The sequence below is a fragment of the Myxine glutinosa genome, chromosome 1, assembly GCF_964187855.1.
Source record: "Myxine glutinosa chromosome 1, kmMyxGlut1.1, whole genome shotgun sequence".
Classification (NCBI taxonomy): Eukaryota; Metazoa; Chordata; class Myxini; order Myxiniformes; family Myxinidae; genus Myxine; species Myxine glutinosa.
The window spans coordinates 154,671,549-154,697,629 of record NC_136261.1 but is presented as its reverse complement, the minus strand read 5'-3'; the positions used below and the strand labels follow the sequence as shown (position 1 = coordinate 154,697,629).

Sequence of the window (26,081 nt, the reverse complement as noted above, 5' to 3'; positions counted from 1 at the left end):
TCTCCGACTTTTCGCTCCGCCCTCTTTTTCTTCTCCTTCCGCTTCCTCGTCGTCCGGTTCCGGTTTCATTTAAAACTTTAACCTTTTTACCTTTTGACAACAATAACCGTCATTTCCCTCAAACCACCATAATAATAATACATGGAACCAGAAATGTTTCAAATGGATGAAAACCACAACAACGGAAGTGATGAATCCATAACACTTCCCCCCCTCAAGAAAGAAAGGTTGAACATAGTGAAAACTTTGTAGGCAAAACTCTTCCAACAAACAAAAGTAAACTCACACCCAAATCATCAATTCCCATGAGCCAATAATCAATATTTCCCAAAAATAAAGCAACAAAACTTCAAACAACCTACAGAGAATTCCAAAGTTATTTCACTCTGGACAAATCATCAGCAACGACATTGTCCCTGCCCTTTACATGCTCAATTTCCCAGTTGAACTCCTGCAAAGCCAAACTCCATCTCATCAACCTCTAACTTTATTTTTCATTTTTTTAAATGAAGGTTAAGGGGGTGTGATCAAAAATCCAAAGTCAAGCCAATCTATAGCACTTTTTTAGGGAGGCCGAGCTGAGAGCCAGGTTTCATGGTGGTTGGGTGGTGAGGCCTGGAAGTATTCACTACATGGACGCCTTTAGGAACGTGGAGTTCACGGTTAATCCATGTAGGAAAGTTCACTACCTGGACGCCTTTAGGAACGTGGAGTTCAAGGTTAATCCGTGTAGGAATCTTGGTTCGGCTGCTCCGCAGCATTCAGTGCTTCAACTCTTCCTAACTTTAATAATAATCATGGTTGGAACGCTTGTCGCTGTAGTCACGTGAATAGCGGTCTCCTTCTCAGCCACTACCCTGATAATCATCCCTTCGGGAGCTGCCGTAACCCTGGGAGCCTCCACGTTTTCCTCCTCTGTAGCCCCCTCGACGCCCATGGCCTGCCTTCTCTACTATTAAGGTCCGACCATCCAAATTCTTGTCATTCAAATCCTTTTCTGCATCTTTGGCATCCTTTGTGTTTTCAAACGCGACAAAGCCAAACCCTCTTGACTTTTGCGTCTCCCTATCTTTTATTAGCCACACTTCCAAGAGTGGTCCATATTGGCCGAAGACAGAATCCAAAACAACTTCCTTTGTTTTGAAGTTCAGTCCACCTACAAAGAGCCTGCCAACATTGCCTCCATCCATGACTTGTATGCGCTGACACTTAGTTTTTGGGTACTGGACAAGACGTGCTTGTGCAAAGTGTGACGTCAGTACCTTCCTCTTCTTTTCAGAGCGCTTCCTACCCATAGCACGAGTCGCGGCACAGGATGGAAAGATACCCGGAATCTTCTGCTCTAACTGTGCAGTGTTATTTTTCATGCTAGGCTTTTCAACAAACATCGGGTTACCAGAAACTTGTCCACCGGCCAAATCATTCCCGATAACAAAAGATATTCCCTCTACAGGTAGAGTGGCTTGTACCCCTACGGTGACCAGTCCTTATACCAAATCAGACTTCAAATGGATGACATGAAGTGGGGCTTTAACACAGCCACCAACTCCCTGTGAAAGAACACTGACACCAGTTGCCGTCTTCTCTGACAATGGCAAAATGCCCTCAAGCATCAAAGATTGATGTGCTCCTGTGTCCCTCAATACCCGAACAGGTCTTTGGTTAGTCAAGTTTCCATCCAGGGACACAAACCCCTCTGAAATAAAAGGTTTGTAACCTTCTTGAGCAAGGTTGTTCTGTGATGCCGTAACTTTGGCATGGGAACCTTCACAAGGCACTGTCCTCCAAGGACGATTTCTCACATTTGCCAATGCATTCGGAGTTGTACTAGTCTGACTCCGCTCCTGATTTTTCCTTTCCAGGGCATAACATTGGGACATCAAATGCCAGGTTTCTTGCAAAAAGCGCAAGTAGGCCCGGAGGAAAAACTCGTGGTCTGCCTCGAGCCCCCGGAGGATAAGTCTGTCTTGAAACTGTAGTCTTCTGATTCCTAAAAGTCGCGGTATCAGAGTTGTCCTCATAGTCATCTCTTGGTCGCCTCCATGAATTTTTGTTCTCCACACCTGATTTACCATAACTCCCCTGGCTAACTCTAGGTGGGAAGTTAGGTTTGTGGAACCCCATCCTGTGTGTCAAGGCATAGACATCTGCCACGGTTGCTGCCTCATACAACTTTGGTACTTTTCTCTCATCCAGATGTACTTTAATGTCCGCGTGGACACTGTTTGAATTCTTCCACCAAGATCAATTGTTGTAACAGATTGAAGTCTTTCCCAACCTCCTTCAAGTCACACCACCGATCAAACATGGTTTCCTTCATTCTGGCAAACTCCACATGGGTCTCACTCTCCCTCTTCCTGGCATTCCGGAATTTTTGCCGGTAAGCTTCAGGGACCAATTCATAGGCTTTGAGAATGGTTTTCTTCACTATCTCATAATCTGCACATTGGTCAATCGGTAAAGCCGAATAAATATGTTGAGCTTTACCCACCAGAACACTTTGCACTAACATAGTCCAGGACTCCACAGGCCATTTTAGCATTTGAGCCATTTTCTCAAAGTGTAAAAAAAACTTGGCTACCTCCTTTTCATCTGAAGGGTTGAACCAGCCTCACATGCCTACCAACATCCCAAGTGTTCTGACTATTTGTCGAACTAGCCGGCATGGATGCTACCTCTCCCCGTTCTCTCATTAATTCCAACTTCTTGAGTTCAATTTCCTTCTGACACTCCATGTCACGTTCCTTTAACTCCCTTTCGGCTCTCCTCTCCTCTGCTCTTTCCTTTTCTCTTCTTTCTTCGAGTTCCCTTTCAGTTCTCCTTTCCTCTGCTCTTCTCTCCTCGAGTTCTCTTGCAGCTCTCCTTTCCTCTGCTTTGAAGCTTTCCTGGCTCTGCAGTTGCATCTCCGTTTTCCGGAGCTCCACATTTTCTTTTTCCTCGGGTAACCAATCCAAGGCTACCTCTGTCTATGTTCCCTGTCCCACCAGAGATTCTATCACCAATGTCTGCATCTCTGCCTTCTTCATACTAACTCGGACTTCCAAGTTAAAATGTCTGGCCAATATCAAGAGTTCCGATTTTTTTAATGCTTGGAACTGTGCCTCATTAGGGGACGCCGCAAACAGTACAGTACAATAATAATAGGAATCAAGAGTACAATCAATATATCTCCTATGATGGTACCATCAGCTAGTACAAGGTAACTCACTGTGCTCCAAGTGAGTGGCAAAAGAACATTCCCCAATGTCTCTATATTCCCGACTTCGAGCTCAGAGCCGATCCCCTCCAGTGATCATCGGAACGATGTCGAATCGAAACCAGAATCTCTTTCAGATGACAGGCACAGTCACGCCGCCCAAAATGGCACAAAGGCGCACGCGGCCAAAGCAGAGAAAAGGGTCACGCGGTTAAAGCGGCACAAAGGCGCACTCACGGCGACTGGGAAATCCAAAGGCGCCCTCCAGGTGTGAACTTTCACTGTTCACAGTCGGCGAGCCGCAAAGTAATCGTCAAAAGCCTCGGTGCACACACACACACCACAGATGCATCTGAAAGCGGTGGAAACGGCTGACGAAGCAAGGAAAGATTGCTCGAAGCGCGCGAGTCAAAATGGCCGACGGCTCGCCCTCGAGTCGCAACAACCCGGCGATGATTCTTCGGAATCTAACGCCAAACCTGACACGCAGGATGATCAGTCACAGCGATAACAACTTTATCGCAGGAATCCTTTTTCCCAGGAAACCCAAAGTACGTGACTCTTGCTCGACAACGTTCGATCCAGAAGGCAAAGCAACCCGCTTCTTCTCTGAATTTTCGCTCCGCCCTCTTTTTCTTCTCCCTCCGCTTCCTCGTCGTCCGGTTCCGGTTTCATTTAAAACATTAACCTTTTTACCTTTTGACAACAATAACCGTCATTTCCCTCAAACCACCATCTATCTATAATTCCAGCAATCTCTGTGTGTCTGTGTGTCTGTGTGTCTGTGTGTCTGTGTGTGTGTTTGTCTGTGACCGCTGTTTCTCGACAACCACGGGTCCGATATACTTTAGACTTGCCAGGTATATTGCTGGGGACCCGAGGATGTGCCTTTTCAAGGTTTGAAATTAATCGGACAAGTACTTACCGAGCTATGGCGATTTAGCCGTTCGCCGTTCGCTTTGGCGTTGCGAATGGACCAAACCATTGCATGTAAATAGAGGGGGGGGTTCTGTGGTCGTTGCGAATGGACCAAACCATTCATGTAAATAGAGGGGGGGGGGGGGTTCTGTGGTCGTTACTGCCACGTGGTTTCAAAGTTTTTTTTTGTTGTTGTTGTTTGCACGCATGTTTTTTTGCACCCACGTACGGGCACGCCCTAGGATGTTTACACACACACACCCCTACACAAATTTTTTTTTTTTTTTTTTTTTGGCAAGGAACGGGCACCCACGTACGGGCACGTCCTAGCTTATATATAGTACGGGCATGCCCTAGTAATAATAATACATGGAACCAGAAATGTTTCAAGTGTATGAAAACCACAACAACGGAAGTGATGAAACCGTAACAGTACATCCATCCATCTGTCCATACGGGCTATACCTCATTTTTCTCAGCAACCACATGTCAGATTGAGACGAAACTTTAACGATAGGAGCGACGCCCATACACAATGTTTTTCTGATAATTGTGACGTTGTCGGTCACCTGGCATGGCTGCCATCTTGGACTAAACGCAAATAATTAAAATATATATTTCTTCGAACCCGCAAAATGGGAAAAATTGAAACTTGGCCCATTGTCAAGTACTCCAAATGGGGAACAAAAGCATGATAATGATGACATTATCAGTGAAGTGGTATACAAGCCATAAATGCTTTAATTGAATGTCTTATCCTAAAAATCTGAAATTGCATCCACATGATCTCTGACCCATTTGTATTGAAATATTACATTTATGATATTATAGGTCACATGGTTTGGCAGCCATATTGGATTGAAGAAAAATATTTAATAATCATATCTCTGAAACCGCTTACCCTATCGTTGCAAAATGTTACAAATGTCATCTAATACCATTGTGGCATGTCGTTTCAAAACGATGACGTCGTAGGTCATGTGGTTTGGCAGCCATCTTGGAAAGAAAAACTAACCTTGCCCAATCAACACGAAACTTCACAAATGTGATGCTCTACCCATACATATGCAGAGTGTACATTTCTGATGTCATATGTCATGTGGTTTGGCAGCCATATTAGCTTGAAAGTCAATATATTAAAAAACCCTTCTCTGAAAACACTTCATCCATCGAAGTGAAACCTGTCCTGTGGTAAAAATGTGATACTTCAAAACAGCTGAAGGGATTTAAACCAAACTTGCTTATTTTTAGGACAGTGAATGAGGGCATCTACCCATTGTCACGGGCAGCGATTATGCGGAGGCATTTAGGCGACACAGTTGCATTGCTCTAGTTTTTCATGCAGCAGGTTACTATCAATCGCAGTTGTCCAATCGGATTAGGAAGCATATTCCGGAAGGTCAATTCTTGCAGCAAATCAGTCAGTTCGCGCAGATCTCCTGCAGCATCTCCTCCGTCAGTCCCAGGCATCTACTGATCTACCCCTGATCTACTGAACACCAACAAGAGGAATGACCCTTCCTGCCCCTCTCAGAGTCTGCGGGTGTACTAGTCATTAAAAAATTTGCAAGACGTGGTGCTCCTATGGTGAAAATTTATTGCCAATCAGACCAACCGTAACAGAGAAAAGCACCCTCACGTCTGTGCCTACAAACAGACAAAGAGACAAACGGACCCCAATGAAATACCCTCGCCAGCGAGAAAGGTACTGACTCTATAGAGTGCATACCTCCGCCAGGCTGAACAGTTTATGATTTGTATCCCACTGATAGGCCGGATCTGGTTCTGGACCTGAACCAAAATCTAATCGGCTTGTTCTTGCCACCTACCCAACTCATCCACCTAGTTTTGTCATGTCATCCATAACTTTTTTTTAATTATCATGTTATATATTGTTTTTGGCCCCATCTCTCAATGGTGAAGAATCACTTTTTAAAAAATTCAAAATTTCTCGTGTCCGGATGCGGATTTTCACCAAAATCGAATGAATTCCTTCTTGCCACACACCAACCTGTCCATCAATTTTCGGCTGAATCCATCCATAACTTTTTGACATAACCTGCTCACAGACAGACAAACGGTTGAAAACATAACCTCAGTTCACCTCAGGTGGCGGACGTAATAAATGGCATGAGTACCCAAATAGTACCTTTTTCTTCGATTCCAATTGATGCCATAAGCTTTGGGACCTTTGTCAAAAAAGTGGTCTGCAAACTGCAACGTACTCGTGACAAATTGCCGAATATGTAATGGTCTTTGTAAAGGCTTTGTTTAATTTGCTGCATGAAGTGTACCCACAAAATACTCATTTATTCATTCTTTGGAATTGTATACAAAGAGAATCCTTGGTCTTATGAATACAAGACTTGAGAATATTGTGATATTGTGATATTGGTGATGTCGACGAGTGAAGTGACTGGAGGCGGGCATATTCAGCACATAATTCAACCACTTGGACACGTCACTGCACAAGCATTGAGAACTGATCACAGGATGGAGGAGGGGAGGTCGGGGGCATAACAACGAAGAGTCAAGATATTTCATTAATGGAGCACGCCTTAAAAAATAATCATCTTTTCATTCACACACAACTGAGCTACCATGATACAAATTGCACTTGAGATCATAACCAGAGGTCCTTTAATATCGAATATTAATGTATTTTATGATTTTGCTTTTGAAAACCTCTTCAACTTGCACTGGAATGAGGGATATGGTTTTTGGACATCCACTTTGCAAAGCTAATGATTTAAATGTTGCTTTATGAAGATAGATTAAATCAGAGGAATAATATGTAGTTCCCATGGTGTAACTGTAATTAGTGATGTGTGTTTTACACCATCGGCAGGAAGATTTTCAATGAACTGTCTTCAGATCCACCATCTGTATCACGGATCGATGAAGAGAAAAGTGAAGAGGAGGGTAGTGGACAAGCTATCTCAACTGCTACGTTACCTTCAATTTACCAGACTAGTACTGGGCAGTACAGTAAGCTAGCACTCCCTACCACCTCTCACAATCCCTCACACCTCTCACACTCCATCACACCTCTCACACTCCATCACACCTCTCACACTCCATCACACCTCTCGCACTCTATCACACCTCTTGCACTCCCTCCCACCTCTCTCAATCTCTCTCCTCACTCCCTCTCTCCTATATATCCTCCCCAATCTTTTTCTCTATTTCTTTTTTTCTCTATATCCTCTTTCTTGATATTCTTATTATCCTCGTTCTCATTATCCTCGATCTCAATATCTTCGAGCTCTATATCCCCCATCTCTCTGTCTCTTTCTCTCTCTCCCTCTACTCTTCACCTCCTCTCTACCTCCCCTTTTCCTCCTCTCCACTTTCGCTTTTCTTCTATTTTTTTTTTTTTTTTTTTTTTTTTTTTTTATACAATATCGAGGCTCGTGAAAGAGCGAACATTAATCACACAGAAAGACAAACCGACACATAAAACATATAACATAGGGAGCGGTAGACAAGATGGGGAGAGAGGGGGAAGGACACAAACACAACATTTGAGAGCAGGGACCGAGAGACATGGAGACATCGAGAGATCTGAGAGAGGGCGAGGGCTTTGGGGGGGGGGGGGGGGCGTGGGAAGGGGCCAGTGGGAGAGGTATAAAACATATGGACACTGCCAGGACTTCCAGGAAAGAAGTTGGAATTTCAAACAAGGTGGATCTGGGGTGAATTAGCGGGGGTAGAAAAGATCAAGGTTTTGGATGGGGGAAGATAAGAGATGGTGGTGAACAGCTGTTTTAAAGACCTGGAGGGAGGAGTGGGATTGAAGGGAGTGAGGGAGTTTGTTCCAGAGGCGGGAGAAAAGAGGAATGAAAGAGTGAAGGTGAGCGGAGAGCCGAGATTTCGGCAGTTTAACCATCAGAGGGTTGCTGGCAGATCTTGTGCGACCTGTAGGAATATTTGGGGGACAGAGCACAGAGAGAGCTGGGGGTGCAAGGCCGGAGAGGAGTCGGTAGAAGACAGAAAGACCACCTACCTGCCTGCGGTGAGTGAGTGAAAGGCCCTCAGAGATAGCTTCATCGCGGGAGATTCCAATAATTCTGAAAGCTTTGGTTTCAACAGCGTGAAGCCGAGCTAGGTGTGAGGCAGGAGCACCGGCCCATAGGGGAGAACAGTATTCCATTGAGCTGCGGATGAAAGCCTTGTATGTGGTGAGGAGCTCAGGTGTGCCGAGGAAGGACTTCGCACGACGGAGGATGCCCAGTCGGCGACTGGCTTTGGAGGCCAGCTTGGAAATGTGGTTTTCCCAAGAAAGATCATGGCAGATAGTGAGACCCAAAATCTTGAGCGACAGAACTTCTTGGAGAGGATTGTTGAGAAAGTAGATGGGAGGGTTGTCCAGTCGATCTTTTCGGAGAGACATAGTAAGAGTGTGAGATTTGTCAGGATTGAAAGACATGTTCCACTTGTTTGACCAGTCTGTGATTTTGTCCAGGTCTTCAGAGAGTGAGGAGGCAGCAGACTGCCGATCTGAGGGAAGAGGAATGGAGCGGCAGAGAGTGGAGTCATCAGCAAAGAGATAGAGAGGATTTTCGAGAGAGTCAGAGAGATCATTGATGAAGACCAGAAAAAGCACGGGGCCCAGAACACTGCCTTGGGGAACTCCAGCCTGAACAGGAAGAGGAGATGAGAGAAACCCATTCAGGGCCACACGTTGACGACGACTAGAGAGGAAGTCCGCCAGCCATGCGTGGAGATTTCCATGGATACCAAAGGAGGAGAGTTTGGTGAGCAGAGCGCGGTGCCAGACCGTGTCGAAGGCACGTGATATGTCGAGGGAGACAGCTCTAATTTCCTGTTTGGCATTGAGGACCTCCATCCATTGTTGAGACAGCAGAAGCAGCATGTCCAGAGTAGAGTGACCTGGTCTGAAACCAAATTGATGATCAGAGATCAAGCCATTGGAGAAGAGGAAAGATTTCATATCAGAAGCAATGATGGATTCCATGACTTTGCTGATAATTGGGAGAAGGCTGATTGGTCTGTAGTTGCTAGGATCTGTTTTTGCACCTTTTTTGTGCAAAGCGGTGATGTTGGCTGATTTCCAAGCAGATGGCAGTTGACCTTGAGCAAAAGAGAGGGCGAAGAGAACAGAGAGAGGGTGAGATAGAGCAGCAGAGCAGGATTTTAGGACCCGTGGGCTGATGCCGTCGGGTCCAGTTGCAGAATCAGAGTCGAGGGTTGACAGAAACTTTTCCACCTTGTCAGGAGGAAAGGACACGGAGTCCAGGAGCAGCAGGGTACGACTGGGTATGGTGGGTACAGAGAGGGATGGGTTTGGGACACAAGATTTAGAGGCAAACACAGAGTTGAGGCATTCAGCTTTTTCACGTGCGGAGTCAGCTGTGTAGCCGTTTGAGGTAAGGGAGGGGATGGAGGGGGAACAAACACCAGAAACGGATTTGACCAGACGCCACCAGGATTTGGAAGAGGGAGACAGATAAGAGAGTTCGGTCTTGAGAACGGAGAGATATTGTTTCCTGGCTCTCCTGAGGGTGGACACACACTTGTTTCGGGCTTTGTGAAAGGAAATGAGATTTCCTTCCGTTGGATTTGCTTTCCAGGAGACGAAGGCAAGTTGTTTCTGGGCAACAGCCTCACCACAAGATTCCGTGTACCATGGACGGGAGGAAGGGTATGACAACTGAAGACGAGATGGGATAAATCTGTGCATGAGAGAGAGCAATTTACTTTGGAAGAATTCCCAGGATGAGTTGATGTCAGAGGTGGTAGAGATGGGAGACCAGTCCAGATGATTGATGGCTGCTTGAAGACCGTGCCAGTTGGCCTGAGTGAAATGCCAGACTCGTCGACGCTGAGCAGGCTCCCTGAGGATGGTCAGAGAGATGTCCACTTTAACAAGGACATGATCAGATGTTCCGATCGGAGCAGAAGAAGAGCAGCAGACATTTTCAGGGAAGTTAGTCATAACCAAGTCCAGAAGAGAAGATGTTCCGTTGACTGAGATCCGGGTCGGGAAATTGACAGATTGTGTCAGTCCCAGTGAGTCGCAGAAGTCCTTTGCTGAGGAGCCATGGCTGGTGAGAGAGGTACCCACACCCAGCCAACTGGCATGATGACAGTTGAAATCACCACATATGAGGAAGAGAGAGTTGGGATGAGTAGATAGAAGTTGGTCCATATCATCAGACAGCGAGATGTAGATGGAGTCATCACTGTTTGGAGGACGGTACAACACACATATGAACAAGAGGTGGGAGCGAAGGGGAAGCCGTAGCCAGAGGTATTCCTGGGGGTGAGGTGGAGAGAGTGCAGTGCAGGGCGAGTGAGGAAGAGAGTTTTTGATAAAGATAGCAACCCCGCCTCCAGGACGAGGCTCAGGTCTATCATACCGGAGGAGGGAGTAGCCCGGGAGAGATACTATGGAATCAGAGACATCATAAAGGAGGAAAGTTTCTGTTAAGCAGATCACGTCTGGTTTGACAGAAGCAACCTGTATGGAGAGATCGGTTAAGTTTGAACGAAGGCCCCGGATGTTTGAGGTCCATACCGTTAATGAAGAGGAAGGGGGAGCATCAGATACAGAACAGGTGGGAGGAGGGGTAGGGTAAGATGTGGAAGAGGTGGAAGAGGTAGGGAGAGCTGTTGAAGGTGTGTCAGAGATTTCAGAATAGCTCGGAGAAAGGGAAGGATGGGGCGGACAAAAGGTTTGATGGTGATTGGGTGAGCCACAATGAGGTGTTATTTGAGGAGGGGGAAGAGCGAGGCAGAAGGTTGGGGGAGATGGAGGTGAGAGTTTGAAGGGGGAAGAAGCGGGGAGGACGCTTTGAGGAGGGGGAGTGAGCGGGGGGAAATTGAGAAGCAATGAGGGTGGGGAGATTTGAAGGGGAGGGGTGAGGGGGGAGTTTGGGAGGGAAGGGACAAGGGGAGGGATTTGAAAGGGATGGGATTTGGGGGAGATTTGGAGGGGAGGGGTGAGGCAGGAGTCTAGGAGGGGAGGGGCGAGGGGGCGTCTTGGCGGGGAGGGGTGAGGGGGTAGTTTCGGAGGGAGGGGGCAAGGGGGGAGATTTGAAAGGGATGGGTGATGGGGAAGATTTGGAGGGGAGGGGTGATGGGGAAGATTTGGAGGGGAGGGGTTATGGGGAAGATTTGGAGGGGAGAGGTGAGATTGGATTTTTGAAAGTGTACGATTTATGGGAAACGAACATTTATTGCAAAATGAGTTTCTTGTGACCTTCGAGTTAAAAATACGTTTAAGGACGCTGGATGGAGGATGGAGTGCAGGAGAGTTTAGGGAATGTAGAACAAAGGCACTATAGGAGATGGATATTTTTTTTGGGATGAATTGATTTGGTGAGCAAGTCGAAAGCAGCCTTTTAAAGAAGAAGAAGAAAAAGGTGTTATAAAATATGACGGAATACATAACTTGAGGGGAAAGTGTAAACATTGAAGGTTAATGAGTGAAAACTATCTGGGGAAATGGGGGAGAAACACGTGGTCGAAGAACGAACGAACGAATAAGAATGAATAAACGAATGAGAACAGAGAAGGAAATGTTTTTTTTTTTTTTTTTTTTTTTTTTTTTGAGTTGAGATTTACACAAGGAAGTAGGCTATGGGTGAAAAGACTGGGAATACAGAGAACGAAAGTTATTGGATCACAAACGACGGACCACTGAGAGAAAAACAAAGCCTCAAGGTTGTACAGTGCACACTGTACAAGGCCTTGCTCGCGACACGGCAAACAGACGATCAATTTATGAAAGATAAACACCGAGAAACAACCAAAGTTGCACACAATAACTTCACACACCGAAAGATAAATACAGTTTCGACAAAATACAATTGTGAACAGACTTAACTTCGAAAAACGTGGAGACCGTGTGGAGCTTCGAAAATCCCTCTATTCTCCCCTTCTCCTCCTCACCCCCTCCTCTTTTCCCTCCTCTTCTCCCTCCACATCCTCTCCCCCTCCTCCTCTCCCCCTCTTCCTCTCCCCCTCCTCCTCTCCCTCTTATCCTCTCCCTCTTCTCTTCTCCCCCTCCTCCTCAACACCCTTCCTCACCCCCTACTCCTCATCCCTTCCTCCTCTCACCATAGTCCTCTCCCACTTTTCTCCTCTCCCCTTCCCCCTGTCCTCTCCGCTCCCTCCTCTTTGGAGCTTATTCATATATTGCATGTATAAAAAGGACATTATGAGATGACTGTGTACTTCTACGTGAATTACAAGAACATAAGTCGACTGGTCAAATCAGCACAGCATAATGGATTTGAACCTGGGTTGACAGCATCCTGAACCGTGTCCAGATGGGAACACCAACAAGGTCACTTTTATTTTATTGTATTTTATTAACAGAGATCGAGGCTCTTGGAAGAGTGTGTGCATGTGATGTGTGCATCCTGCTTTTTAATATGCACACCATATAAAGGCATGTGCCAAATGTGGCACTCAACATACATTTTGAACTTTGTAAATACCTCTTGTGAATTTTTCAATAAGTTGAAAGAAGCTATTCATCTTGGCATGATTTACATATTGAAACTGGAGCGGTACTCAATAGCGCATACCTCCACCAGGCCAAACAGTTTACGTTTTGTATCCCATTGATAGGCGCCTCGTGCGCAGCCTGGTCTTTCCGGGCTCCCTTCCCCCCCGTCGGTATTTTGTGAGTGTAAGTTCTTTCCTTCATAGTATTTGCTTGTTTCTTTTATTTTATTTTCTCCCCCCTGCCTCTCGCGGGCATCTTACCCTATGTCCGGCGTTTTTAAAAACAGGACAAACGGACAGACAAAGAATTCTATATTGATTCTTTCTCTCCTCCCGGACACGTGCTTGTTCGCTTTCCTCCTCGTCTCGACTTGTGCCCCGCCCCCTATATCTCGTTTTTTTTCTGCCTCTGCTCCTTCTTTCTCAAATCCACGTTCTCGCTTGGAGACTTTTCCCAGATTGTTTTTCATGGTTTTCATGGTTCTGTTTGGATAGTGTTGGAATATGTTTAAACCACAGCCGTGATGCTGACGCCGCCCTCCCCCCGACTCCCCCCTGAATTTCCATGTTTTAAACGCTTCCCAGTGTGTACCCTGGTTAGAATAAGTACACCGTATCCCTGCGTGTCGTAAGAGACGACTAAGAGGGTTGGCGTCAGGAAGGGAATCCGGCCATAAAAACATTGCCTCAAAAAGAGAACCATGACAATTACAAGTACATATGGGCAGGGTACACCCCGAAGTGGAGATCGGTTTCTGAGGTTTGGGACATGGAATGTAGGGACAATGACAGGGAGATCAGGAGAAGTGGTGGAAGTATTGGTCAGAAGAAGAGTGGACATATGTTGTGTGCAAGAGACGAGATGGAAGGGAAGTGGTGAGAATGGTGAAGGGGAGGCAGGGACAGAAATACAAGTTTGTGTGGCAAGGGTGCCTGGAGGGCGTGAATGGTGTTGGTGTCCTGTTTTCTGAGGAGTTTGTAGACAGTGTGGTGAGTGTGACTAGAGTGAGTGCTAGGTTGATGATGGTGAAAATGATGATTGGAAAGCTCTTGGTGAACGTCATCTCGGGATATGCTCCGCAGGTTGGTCGAAGCGATGAAGAGAAGGACAAGTTCTGGTGTGCGATAGAGAAGCTGATGGAAAACGTGAAAGATGAGGAAGTTGTTGTGGTGGGAGGAGACCTGAATGGACATGTGGGAAGGAGTATGGATGGTTTTGAGGGAGTTCATGGGGGTTACGGATATGGTGTGAGAAATGGAGAAGGTGAAAGGATTTTGGAGTTTGCTGATGGAGCTGATTTGTTGATTTGTAATACTCAGTTCCAGAAAGAGGATAATAAGCTTGTTACATACACGTCAGGTGGGTCGACGACAACCGTTGACTACCTGATGGTGCGTAGGCGAGATAGGGGGCACCCCCGGGACACAAAGGTGATCCCGGGGGAGGAGGCTGTTTCACAGCACCACTTGGTTGTCTGCGACATAGGGTGAAAGGTGTGAGGAGAGCTCGGCGGGTGAAGTACCAACCGAGAATGAAGGTGTGGAGGTTGAAAGAGGTGACAGTAAGGGAGGCATTAAAAGAGAGGCTGAGTAGGGTAGAGGATGATGTGGTTGAGCTTGAAAGTGGTTGGATGTCAATGAAAGCTAGTCTGTTGGGAGCCGTTGGTGAGGTATGTGGATGGACAAAAGGACCACCGAGGCACTCGGAAACATGGTGGTGGGATGATGAAGTTGGAAAGAGGATTGACGAGAAGAGGAAGAAGTTCAAGGAGTGGCAGAAGGCGAAGGGTACGGGAGCAGAAACAGCAGAGCATGAAAGTTATAAGGCAGCCAGGAAGGCTGCAAAGAAAGAGGTAGCAAAGGCGCATGAGGCATGTAGGAAAATGTTCGGAGAATGCTTGGATTCGGAAGAGGGTCAGAAAGCAGTATTCAGGATTGCAAAGCAGATAGCGAAAGGGAGGTGTGATGTGATGGGGGTGAGTTGCTTGAAGGATGAAGTGGGACAAATCGTTGTCGACCCAGATGGAATTAAAGGAAGATGGAAAAGATATATGGAAATGCTGTTGAATACAGAGAATGAATGGGATGGCAACATAGAGAGTAACCCAGTTTTAGGACCGGCAGAGAAGATAACTGAGAAGGAAGTTGAGGAAGTGATAAAAGCAATGAAGAGTGGAAAAGCGGGAGGGCCGACGGGAGTTGTGGGAGATATGTTGTAGGCAGCAGGAAGTTGGGGTGTGAAGAGAATGACAGAGATCTGTAATCTGGTGGTGAAAGAACGCCGCATTCCAGTGGATTTGGAACTGAGTACCCTCGTCCCTCTATACAAGGGGAAAGGTGACCCTCTGGAGTGTGGCTCGTACCGAGCGATAAAGTTATTGGAGCATGGAATGAAGGTATTGGAAAGGGTGTTGGAGAGGAGGATAAGGAAGAAAGTGAAGATCGACGAAATGCAGTTTGGATTTATGCCAGGAAGAGGAACGACAGACGCACTTTTCATTGTGAGGCAGTTGCAGGAGAAGTACATGGAGAAGAGGAAGAAGTTGTTTCTTGGGTTTGTTGATCTGGAGAAAGCATTCGATAGGGTTCCACGCAAAGTGTTGACATGGGCATTGAGGAAGTTATGAGTGGAGGAATGGTTGATCAGAGTTGTGATGGCAATGTACAAAAGAGCGCGCACAGCTGTAAGGACGAAGGACGGGAACAGTGGTGAGTTTGAGGTGAAGGTGGGAGTGCATCAGGGGTCGGTACTAAGTCCACTACTATTTGTAGCTGTGATGGAAGTGCTGGCTCGGAACGTAAAGGAGGGTTTACCGTGGGTTGTTGTATGCAGATGATCTGGTGTTGATTGCGGAAAGTATGGATGGACTGAAGGAAAAGATGAACAAGTGGAAGGAATGTATGGAGACAAAAGGTCTGAAGGTGAATATCGGAAAGACGAAGGTGATGGCAAGTGGTAAAGCATGTGGTGAGGTGGAAAGAACTGGGAAGTGGCCCTGTGCTGTGTGTAGGAAGGGTGTCGGAGTGAACTCCATTCAATGTACAATGTGCGCTGAGTGGGTTCATCAAAAATGTAGTGGTCTGAGAGGGTCATTAACCAGTGTGGCAGCTACATTCAAATGTAAGGTGTGCACAGAGGGAGCTGCAGATGGAGGAAATGTTGAGTTGGATCTTGGAGACGGCATGAAGCTGGAAGGTGTGAAAACATTTTGCTACCTCGGAGACATGCTGAATGGAGAAGGTGGATCAGACTCGGCAACGGTTGCTAGAGTGAGATGTGCATGGAAGAAGTTTCGGGAACTGAGTGGCGTGCTGATGATGAGGGGAGTGTCGTTGAAGCTGAAGGGAAAGGTGTATGCTGCATGTGTGAGAAGTGTTATGATTTATGGGAGCGAGACATGGGTAATGAACGTGTAGAGCAGCAACGAAGGTTGGAAAGGGTGGAAATGCGAATGGTTCGACGGATGTGCAGAGTATCGTTGAGAGAGAGGAAGACAAATAATGAATTGCGAAAGATGATGGGAATAGAGCCTGTGATTGATGCTGTGAAGAAGAACAGGTTGAGATGGTTTGGTCATGTGTTGAGGAAGGATGAAAGTGACTGGTTGAGAAGAGTGATGGAAATGAATGTAGAAGGGAGTAGAGGACGGGGAAGACCGAGAAAGACTTGGCTAAAGATGGTCGAAGAAGAAATGCGGGCAAGGGGGTTAACAAGGGGAGATGCAGAAAATAGGGCAAAATGGAGAAGATTGTCATGGGGGCCGCAAGGCTAACCCCCGCTCTAGCAGGGAAAATGGCCTTAAAATGCATGTTGTGTTGTTGTTGTATCCCATTGATAGGCCGGATCTGCATCCACACCTTAACCAAAATCTAATCGGCTTGTTCTTCTTGCCTACCCAACTCATCCACAAGATTTTGTCATAACTCATCCGTAACTTTTTTAGATATCATGCTATATATATTTTTTGGGTCCACCTCTCAATGGTGAAGAATCACTTAAATATTTAAAATATATAGTGTCCAGATTCGGACCCGGATTTTCACTAAAATCTAATCAATTTGTCCTTGTCACACACCCCACCTGTCCACCAAATGTCGTCCTAATCCATCCATAACTTTTTTTTAGATATCTTGCTCACAGACAGACAGACAAACGGGTGAAAAAATAACCTACATCCCATCGACCTTCGGTGGCATAGGTAATTAGAAAATGTGTTATTGTTTATTTCTCCCTTCTGCTGCACAAGGTCTTCTAATCTGCAGGCGTTATTGTGTTTTCTCGTTTGTTGTTTTAGTTGCCATTGCACAAGGTGGTGCTGTCCAACTCTCATCGGCAAGTGCAGGAGATAATGTATTAGGTCTGCAAGGCCTAAGTGTTGGTGGGGGTCAGACCGGTACTCCCACGCTTGTCCATTATACACAAACAAGTGACGGGCAGCAGCTGCTACTGCCTGCTAACCAGGTTGTTGTCCAAGGTATGCAGATTCATCATTTTACGTCTGATAATTGTTTATCCACATCGCTTTCTCTTATACTGCTCAGTAGTACATTTTTTTTCCAGCTGCCTCTGGGGAAGTTCAGACGTACCAGATCCGTACAACATCTGGGGGCATGCCACAGGGTGTCGTCGTAGCAACATCATCTCCGACAGGCGTGGCTCCAGTGGAGGAAGCATCTCGTAAACGGGAGCTTCGACTGTATAAGAACAGGTCCGTGTGACGGTCTTGTAGGAAAATCTAGCGTTGGATGTGAACAGTCTTGAAAAGAGGGAGTGTAGCTTTATTCGTGCAGTGCAGTTAGACAAAGGCATACAGTATTTGTATATTTTGATGTTCCATTATTTGAAGATGCAAATTCATAAAATATAAGAAATAGTGTGGTGGGGAAAAAAAAACGACGCAACAGGACTGAAAGTGTTTTCACTTAGTTGTTGAGTCAAAATGGATGTGTCAGCAGGCTTGAAAACGTGTGTGTGTGTGTGTGTGTGTGTGTGTGTGTGTGTGTGTGTGTGTGTGTGTGTGTGTGTGTGTGTGTGCGTGCGTGCGTGCATACATTATTGGTGGTGGGACACAAGTGCGTGCATTTTCACGGTCGTTAAAGCAAGTAGGGTATTTGTACATCTGTTTACAAATTACAATTGAGTTTGGGATGAGGAGGGGATGGAGAGAGGATGGGGAGGAGTGGGTAACCACATGGCAAGTGATACAATAATTATTAGACATCCTTAAATAGACTTGAAGTATTGTAATGTTGGACTGTGAGTATAACACATTACTATTGTAATGGTGGACTATGAGTGGACACCTGGTCAAATCTTCCACTTATACGGCCACCAATTCAGTGACGGATAGTCCTCGGAGGCCATATGCCATCCAACAGAAATCTTTTCTTCGGTTTCTGACAAACAGAAACTCCAACGAGATCTGTTGCCTACGGCCGGTTTGTTCATTTTGAAAGATAGGGGCCGAGCGATGACCCAGAAAGAACCATTGCTGTTTTAAACCTAATGAGGGTTTGAGGCCAATTTCCAATGCCAGTAGGTTTTAACTCACAGCGTGGTTAAAAATAGCCCCAAGTGAGCTGACAGTCATCTCTTGAGGTTGTAGCTCAGATCACTGCTGATTTCCTGAGAGGACCCCGATACGAAATCAAAAAATCTATGACTGGGCGATCCTGCTGACCCAATAAAAGGGCTGTATTGGGTTTCAGAGCAGTCGGTTGGTAAGGGATTAGTAGGCATCAAAATTTTGAGGAACCAACACACTACCCCAATTCACCTCCCTGGGAGCCCCCATGATCCGAATTAGAAAAGTACGAAGTCGGAAAATCTAAGACTGAGCAATCCTGCTGACTGTATCTGTAACTGATCTGTATCTGAAATTGTATCGGATTTCAGATCAATTGGTTGGTAAACAAGCATTCTGAGTATTGCGCTGCAATACATGTCCCCTATCGGCATTGGGTAGCACTGTCATAGAAGACAGTATTATGACTTACCACACTCCAAATTATAGTCCGGGAAACTGTTGGGGAAATTCCCAAAGTTCAACGTGCCATAACTTTGTCAAAAATGATCGAAACGTCGTGAAGTTCGAACTTGATCTGTAACTTATCATGAGGAAACCATGTACCTAGTTTGAAATCATTAGCATTAAGAGTTTAGGGAAAAAAGTCCGGAAAGCTGTTCTTTGCGTGACGGACTGACGGACCGACAGACTGACAGACGGAGGTACGGAGTGCAAACCTATAAGCCCCTACTAGTACAGCGGATAACAACAACAATTGTGCATTTTATGAGAAAAGCATGAAATTTCTAACATAGTTAGTGCATACCATAAGGTTTATTTTCAGATGTGGAGGGAAGTCAGATTTGACCTCTGAGGACCGTGAGAGGTCAAATCCAAAATGGCCACAAGTCCACCGAGTCTAATGTTCAAACGCGCTTAATTTTGGAACCAAATAGTGTAGAAAAACATTATAGGTGTCATTTCCAACTAAATTGGGGATGTTCCTGATGAGCTGTGGGTTGCCTTTGGTGTCGGGTCAAGCTTTCGGTACATAGCTGTTCAGGAAATGGTTACCACATTGAATCCAACACAGTGTCTGACTCTCCCAGTCTTTCACGCTTTCACCGGGTGTGATACTGTATCTGCATTCGCTGGCAGAGGAAAGAAGACTGCCTGGGAAACTTGGAAGCCTTTCCCAGAGGTGAATGATGCTCTCTATGAACTTCTAGGCATGCCAAGTGAGGTCAGTGAAGGCTCAATGTTACTGCTGGAGCGATTTGTGGTGCTGATGTACAACCGAACCAGTGAAAGCATGGAAGTGAATGATGCCAGGAAAGAGCTCTTCACACAGAAGTGTAGAACTCTAGAGAACATTCCTCCAACCCAGGCAGCACTCAAGCAGTACATCAAGCACACTTGCTACCAGGCCAACTGTTGTAACCAGGCATTGGTCATGGATCCAGAGATGCCAGACCCTGGTCAGGTTCACTATGTTAACAAATAAAATTTCGTTCAAAATTTTGGTAGATTAGCAAAACTATACATTTTTGGAATATTCAGAGCATGAGGAATCCAAAAATTAATGTTTACATTTGCGTAGACACCTTTGCGAAAATGACACTCAGGACAGTGATGAAGATAGTCAGGTTCACTATGTTAACAAATATAATTTCTTTCAAAATTTTGGGATTAGCAAACCTGTACATTTTTGGAATCTTCAGAGCATGGAGAATCTGAAAATCAATGTTGGCATTTGCACAGACACCTGCATGGCCGCCATTTTGGATTTTGAAAATGGCCGCCATAAAATACATATTTTGCGCGATCTCGGCTTCTAGTCAACCTAGAGACTTAATTAAATATGCTAATCCTATGTTTTCTGGGTCAAGGAATCCAATAAAGGCCTCAAAATAGTGCTCAGGATTATAGAAAAGCAACAAACAAAGGTAATTGAAAACCATTGTCTTTATATTTGTGATATAACTGTATTACATAATACATGATATTGCAAGTCCTTTGAAGTTATAGGTTGTTATAGGAAGTTATAGGTAGTATCAGATTGAACTATAAGTCCTATACACAGGATCTACGAGGTCTATACCGTTCAGGAATATGCTTTTACAGATCTTCATCACTGTCCTGAGTGTCATTTTCGCAAAGGTGTCTACGCAAATGTAAACATTAATTTTTGGATTCCTCATGCTCTGAATATTCCAAAAATGTATAGTTTTGCTAATCTACCAAAATTTTGAACGAAAAAACATAGTGAACCTGACTACCCATCTGACTGGGGCTGGACAAAGGAGACAACTAGGTGGCAGCCTCTTTGGACCACTCTTCCTGAAGCATCAAAATCGTGCCATGAATTGATCGACTGTGGCTGCAAGAAAGGGTGCACTGGACGCTGCAAGTGTGCCAAAGCTGCACTCAAGTGCACTGCACTGTGCTTCTGTTCTGGAGACTGTTAGATTTTGATAATTACCAATTTTCATCATTGCACTTGATTTAATGTAAGCGTTTGTGGACATACTTGGTTAACTACAGTTATTTTTTCAGAGGTTATTGCATCATTCCTTGCAGTGTAAACACTTTTTTTCATCATTTCTGGTCTTTGGGTGTTCTGTACCTATCCCTGTACCTGAAAAAATAAAGTTTTAAAAGTTCAAATGAACTTTTTCCAAAAGCAGTTCCAACTGCAGTATCATAAAAATAGATATTTAACGTAATTTGACCTTGACCTAAATGCGTGTCCTTGAGTTCTGGCGATCTCAAAAGTATCACCAAATGAATGGGCATCCCCAATTTAATTGGAAATGACACCTATAATGTTTTTCTACACTGTTTGGTTCCAAAATTAAGCGCGTTAGAACATTAGACCTGGTGGACTGGCGGCCATTTTGGATTTGACCTCTCACGGTCCTCAGAGGTCAAATCTGACTTCCCTCCACATCTGAAAATAAACCTTATGGTATATACTAACTATGCTAGAAATTTCATGCTTTTCTCAAAAAATGCACAATTTGTTAAAATATGAGAGCTTATCCGCTGTACTATACGGTGTACACCAGTAGGGGACTAATAAGGGACAAGTAGGGATCCGAATTTTGGACGGAAATCCCCCCTCGTCCCCCGGGTGCGCCCATAATCTGAAATTGAAACATCGAAGCCAGAGCAATTGTGCGGGCTACTCTCTTGTATTCATGTGTCAAGTTTCAGAACAATCAGAGGGGTGATAAAGGAAGAGTAGCAAAAATAGCAAAAAGTTAACGGATGGACGGATGGATGGATGACCAGATGGACAGACATCACAACCCATTTTACAAGTTCTCATCTCTTTGAGAATCAAGATGAGATGACCTACTAATAATATCCCAAATCCGAACCACACATCAAGCCAATATGCCAATGGTGAGAAAACCGGGATTATTACAAAAAAGAGGGTTTGAAAGGACAAGGAACCAACACACTGATACAGTAGTTATTTACACAGGTATAAATCACCATGCGCCCACTTGACTGCGACAATATAAAACGCTACCTTAACCACTTGCACCGAAATAGTAAGACAGGGATAGAAGTCACATGACTTGTTGCTGTCATTAATATTTGCTTGTCTGTCGCTAATTTAATCTCAGCTTTTGTTCAGAAAGACAAGATGCAATTTATCTATTTCATTGATGTGCAGGGAGGCAGCTCGTGAGTGTCGCCGTAAGAAAAAGGAGTACGTGAAGTGCTTGGAGAACCGGGTTGCTGTGTTGGAGAACCAGAATAAGACTTTGATTGAAGAACTAAAGGCTCTCAAGGACCTCTACTGCCCAAAGGCAGACTAATGTACAAAGGTTTGGCTGCCAGTTGTGTGCAGCAAACTGATTGCAGAGCTTGGTTCCTGCCAGCCTTGAACAGTCCCTGCTCTGAATGGAGAGTGGTCAAAAAGCTGCATGGAATCCCCCTTACTCTTCCTGCTCTCACAGGACCTCCATCTTTCTTGTGCTCTCGCAGGTTTTTATGTTGTACGTTCACTGGAACCTGCAGGTGAGTGAAATATGCAACTATCCCTTCATTTATATTTGGGCACTTTCTCACCCTGAAATATGTGTCACTCATCATCGGTGATGATGAAGATGGACTTTTGAATGAAGATTTGGAGAAGGACCTGTTTGGCGCAGCATGTAGCAAAGAACTGGGGCATATGAGGAGAGGGGGAATGGAACATACAAAAGACAAATGAAGGAAAGCGATTTGATAGATACGTGTGGAGTTCAAGTTGCAAATTCAAAGTAAGAGAGGGTTGGTAGGTGGGTACCACAGCAAAGAGAGAGAGAGAGAGGGAGATAAAGACATTTGTAGCCACTTTAATACAAAATAAAAATTGTACAAAAACAAAGACTAAAAATAATATCCGTTTCTCAAGGCATTTTTTCATGTGACTATTATATATAAGTATAGATCGTTATGGTGCAATGCAGTTTTGAAGGGAAGGCTAAATGAAGTAATGTATTCACCATTGAAGGAGCCCTACCCTTTTCAAGATAGGTTTCTGGTATTAAAGCCGAATTGGGCAAATATCCTCGACGTTGCGCCAGGCCTCGCGGTGTCCCAAAGGAGTGTCTGTGCAGTCTGAACAAAGGAGGTACATTGTCTTTTTGTGAAGAGAGAGGAAAAAAAAGAATGAGGGAGCTCAGAAATCGGCCCCCATTGTACTCAAATATAACAACTGGTCGTTTTAAATGCATACAAATGTGCAGAGAGAAAGAGGTAACGAGATAAAGATAAAAAGTGAGTTATGGGGCTGGTAACTGCATACATAACACGATGGGGAAAGTTTATTCTTCTTCTTCTTCTTTTTTCCAAACACGAACACTTCCCTGCTGGTTTGTACATGTGATGAAATGGCTGTCATTTAGTGTAGCTTAGACAGTTTCTTGTACCTAAGGGATGGTAGTACGTTCTACCAATGTCTGCACTTCATAGTCCAAAAGATATGTGTGTGAGGATGAATTAAGTGGCAGCGCTTAAAATTCTTCCTATTTTAGTCATCGTTACATCACAGCACTGCTCCACTTGCTGGCACCCAGTTAACTTTTTATGAATGAGCATTTTTGTATTTTAATTACCATAAACTCCCAGCCAAATTGTATGCGTATTGATTGGGAGAGAAGCGTGCTTGTAAAATATAACGAATTGCAATATAGTGTCTATACATACAGTCATGTGAAAAAGTAAGTACACCCCATGTAAAGTTTTGACTTTTTCAACATATTTCAACATACAGCTATTTGATCTTCATTTCAACAATATTGATAGATAAAGGTGATATAATATAACAAATATCATGAAACATTTACATTTTGTAGTCCATTGTATAATTTAAATAAACATAAATGCAAATTTTGCATGTGGAAAAAGTAAGTACACCCCTACATTTATCACTACTTCAAATACCTAAAATTAGAATCAGGTGCACCAGCTCAGGTGCAAATGATTGGAACATCGTTAGAGAGGATCTTGGAGAAACCTGTCTTATTTAAACCTCAGACGTTTAGTTTGGTTTGCTCTTTGTTGTTGAAGTGTGCGGCGTCACAATGCCTAGATCAAAAGAGCTCTCTGAGGCCTTCAGAAAGAAGGTTATAGATGCCTACGAGTCTGGGAAGGGATTTGAAAAGATCTCCAAACAATTTGAAATCAATCATTCGACTGTCCGGAAGATCATCTGCAAGTGGAGAAGATTTCAAACAACTGCCAACTTGTTCAGGCCAGGCCGCCCCAGCATGTTCAGCCTGAGAGCAGACCGCAAGATGCTGAAAGAAGTCTCTAAGAACCCCAGAATGTCATCACGGGACCTACAGGTAGCTCTTGCCACTGTTGATGTCAAAGTGCACGAGTCTACCATTAGAAAGAGGCTGCACAAATTCGATCTACATGGGAGGTGTGCCAGGAGGAAACCTTTGCTGTCCAGAAAGAACATCAGGGCAAGACTAAAGTTTGCCAATGAACACATAGGCAAAGACCAGAACTTCTGGAACAATGTGCTCTGGACAGATGAGTCAAAGGTAGAGCTATTTGGCCACAGTACCAGAAGACATGTTTGGCGAAAACCAAAGACAGCATTTGACCACAAGAACCTGATACCAACTGTAAAGCATGGTGGTGGAAATATTATGGTTTGGGGCAGCTTTGCTGCATCATGGCCTGGGCAGCTCACCATCATAGAATCCACTATGAATTCTTCATTGTACCAGAGGGTGCTTGAGAATAATGTGAGGCCATCTGTCGGAAAGTTGAAGCTCAACCGAAGGTGGACCTTGCAACATGACAATGACCCTAAACATACCAGTACATCCACCAAGAATGACTGAAAAGAAAGAAATGGAGGGTTCTGGAATGGCCAAGTCAAAGCCCAGATCTCAATCCCATCGAGATGTTGTGGGGGGATTTGAAACGAGCTGTGATGCAAGAAACCCCTCAAACATCGCACAGCTGAAAGAATTCTGCATGGAGGAGTGGGCAAAAATTTCTCCCAGTCGATGTCAGAGACTGGTAGACAGTTATAAGAAATGCCTACTTGAGGTTGTTTCTGCCAAAGGGGGCAATACCACCTATTAGAGCCAAGGGTGTACTTACTTTTTCCACATGCGAAATTTGCATTGATGTTTATTTAAATTATACAATGGACTACAATATGTAAATGTTTCATGATATTTGTTATATTATATCACCTTTATCTATCAATATTGTTGAAATCAAGATCAAATAGCTGTATGTTGAAATATGTTGAAAAAGTCAAAACTTTACATGGGGTGTACTTAGTTTTTCACATGACTGAAGCTCATTTTCTCATCTTAAGATATCAAGTTAGAGCAGAAACTGATCTTTTGGTTTAAATCCTCATTTTTTTTCCAAACCAGTAATTGACCAGAATATGCAGATTGACATGCTTTGATCTTCCTCGTAATTACTTTCTCCATCAAGAAAATGGTCATTGTCCGAACAGGTAAGTTGCTATTTTAACTTTGTTCGAGTTGTTGACAGGGTTTCCGATTCATTTACTTGTGTTGCAGTTTTTGTTATCTCTCGTGCATATTTTGGATCGTGTTCATTTGTTGATTGTGTTTCTCTTCTTGCAATGAGCTAGCTGCAAACATCATTGTTTTGTATGATATGGACCAGAATGTCACGGCCATGTTCTCAACCCTCTTTTAAACTGTATACAAGAGTTGAGTTTTGTAAACGTTTTTTTTAATTTTCCTGTAAAAGAGACTTTAAAAAAAGACCCTATGTTTGGTATGAGGACCCACCTCATCCATTTCCCACGATATTGTACATTTAATGAAATGCATATTGTTGCTTGGTCTTTTGAAGCTTTCGATTTTCTGTTCGCTACAGTAAACGGACATGGAAAGACTTTTTTTTTTTTTTTTTTTTACTTCAGTTCAGTTCATTGTTTTGTAGTTCAGTGCTTTGAATCGCATCATAGTCTTCCTCTAAAAATCATGACAATTGGTGCTTTTTGATGAGACCCTCTCACACGTATCACAACACATTTATACCCTCACTTATCATAAGCTACCGACAATATTGCCATTATTCAAATTTAAGCTTGTCTACTGTCTCTATTGCCACTACCTTTCCAGGAAGACTCTTCCATACATTAACGAACAACCTCTGCCTTACTACCGTTATTTCTTTCCTTTTATTCATTCTAAAGCTGGTCCTGTCATTGTCAATTCTGCAGAAAAAACTCTTCTGAAATTATTCTGTCTATAACTTTCATTATCTTAAACATCTATCAGATCCCCTCGTAATCACCTCCTTTATAATGTAAAATGTCCCGTCTCCTCAAGCCGTTCGTCATGGCTTCGTCGAGTACAGTAGTTAGCCCAGAAATCAACCTACTCCCTTTATGCTGACACTTTTCTTTAGCAACTATGTCCTTCCTCAGATGTGGTGACCAAAGCTATACAATGTTCTCGATGAGGCCTCAA

The 26,081-nt window shown here is 44.3% G+C and overlaps 1 protein-coding gene across 5 annotated transcripts in view; it reads left to right on the top strand.

Moving 5' to 3' along the window:
- The window catches only part of LOC137430050 (cyclic AMP-responsive element-binding protein 1), a 107,428-nt gene extending 81,927 nt beyond the window's left edge, over positions 1-25,501 (top strand). For 4 of the 5 annotated variants that reach the window (XM_068120566.2, XM_068120576.2, XM_068120550.2 and 1 more), the window contains exons 5-8: positions 6,963-7,102; positions 16,888-17,067; positions 17,154-17,301; positions 21,785-25,501. In XM_068120566.2, the coding sequence (XP_067976667.1) occupies positions 6,963-7,102; positions 16,888-17,067; positions 17,154-17,301; positions 21,785-21,929 (613 nt within the window). In that variant the 3' untranslated portion in view covers positions 21,930-25,501. Of the gene's footprint in view, positions 1-6,962; positions 7,103-16,887; positions 17,068-17,137; positions 17,302-21,784 lie in introns of all 5 variants that reach the window. The other variant, XM_068120590.2, reaches the window with a different exon arrangement.
- Positions 25,502-26,081: the final 580 nt, after the last annotated feature.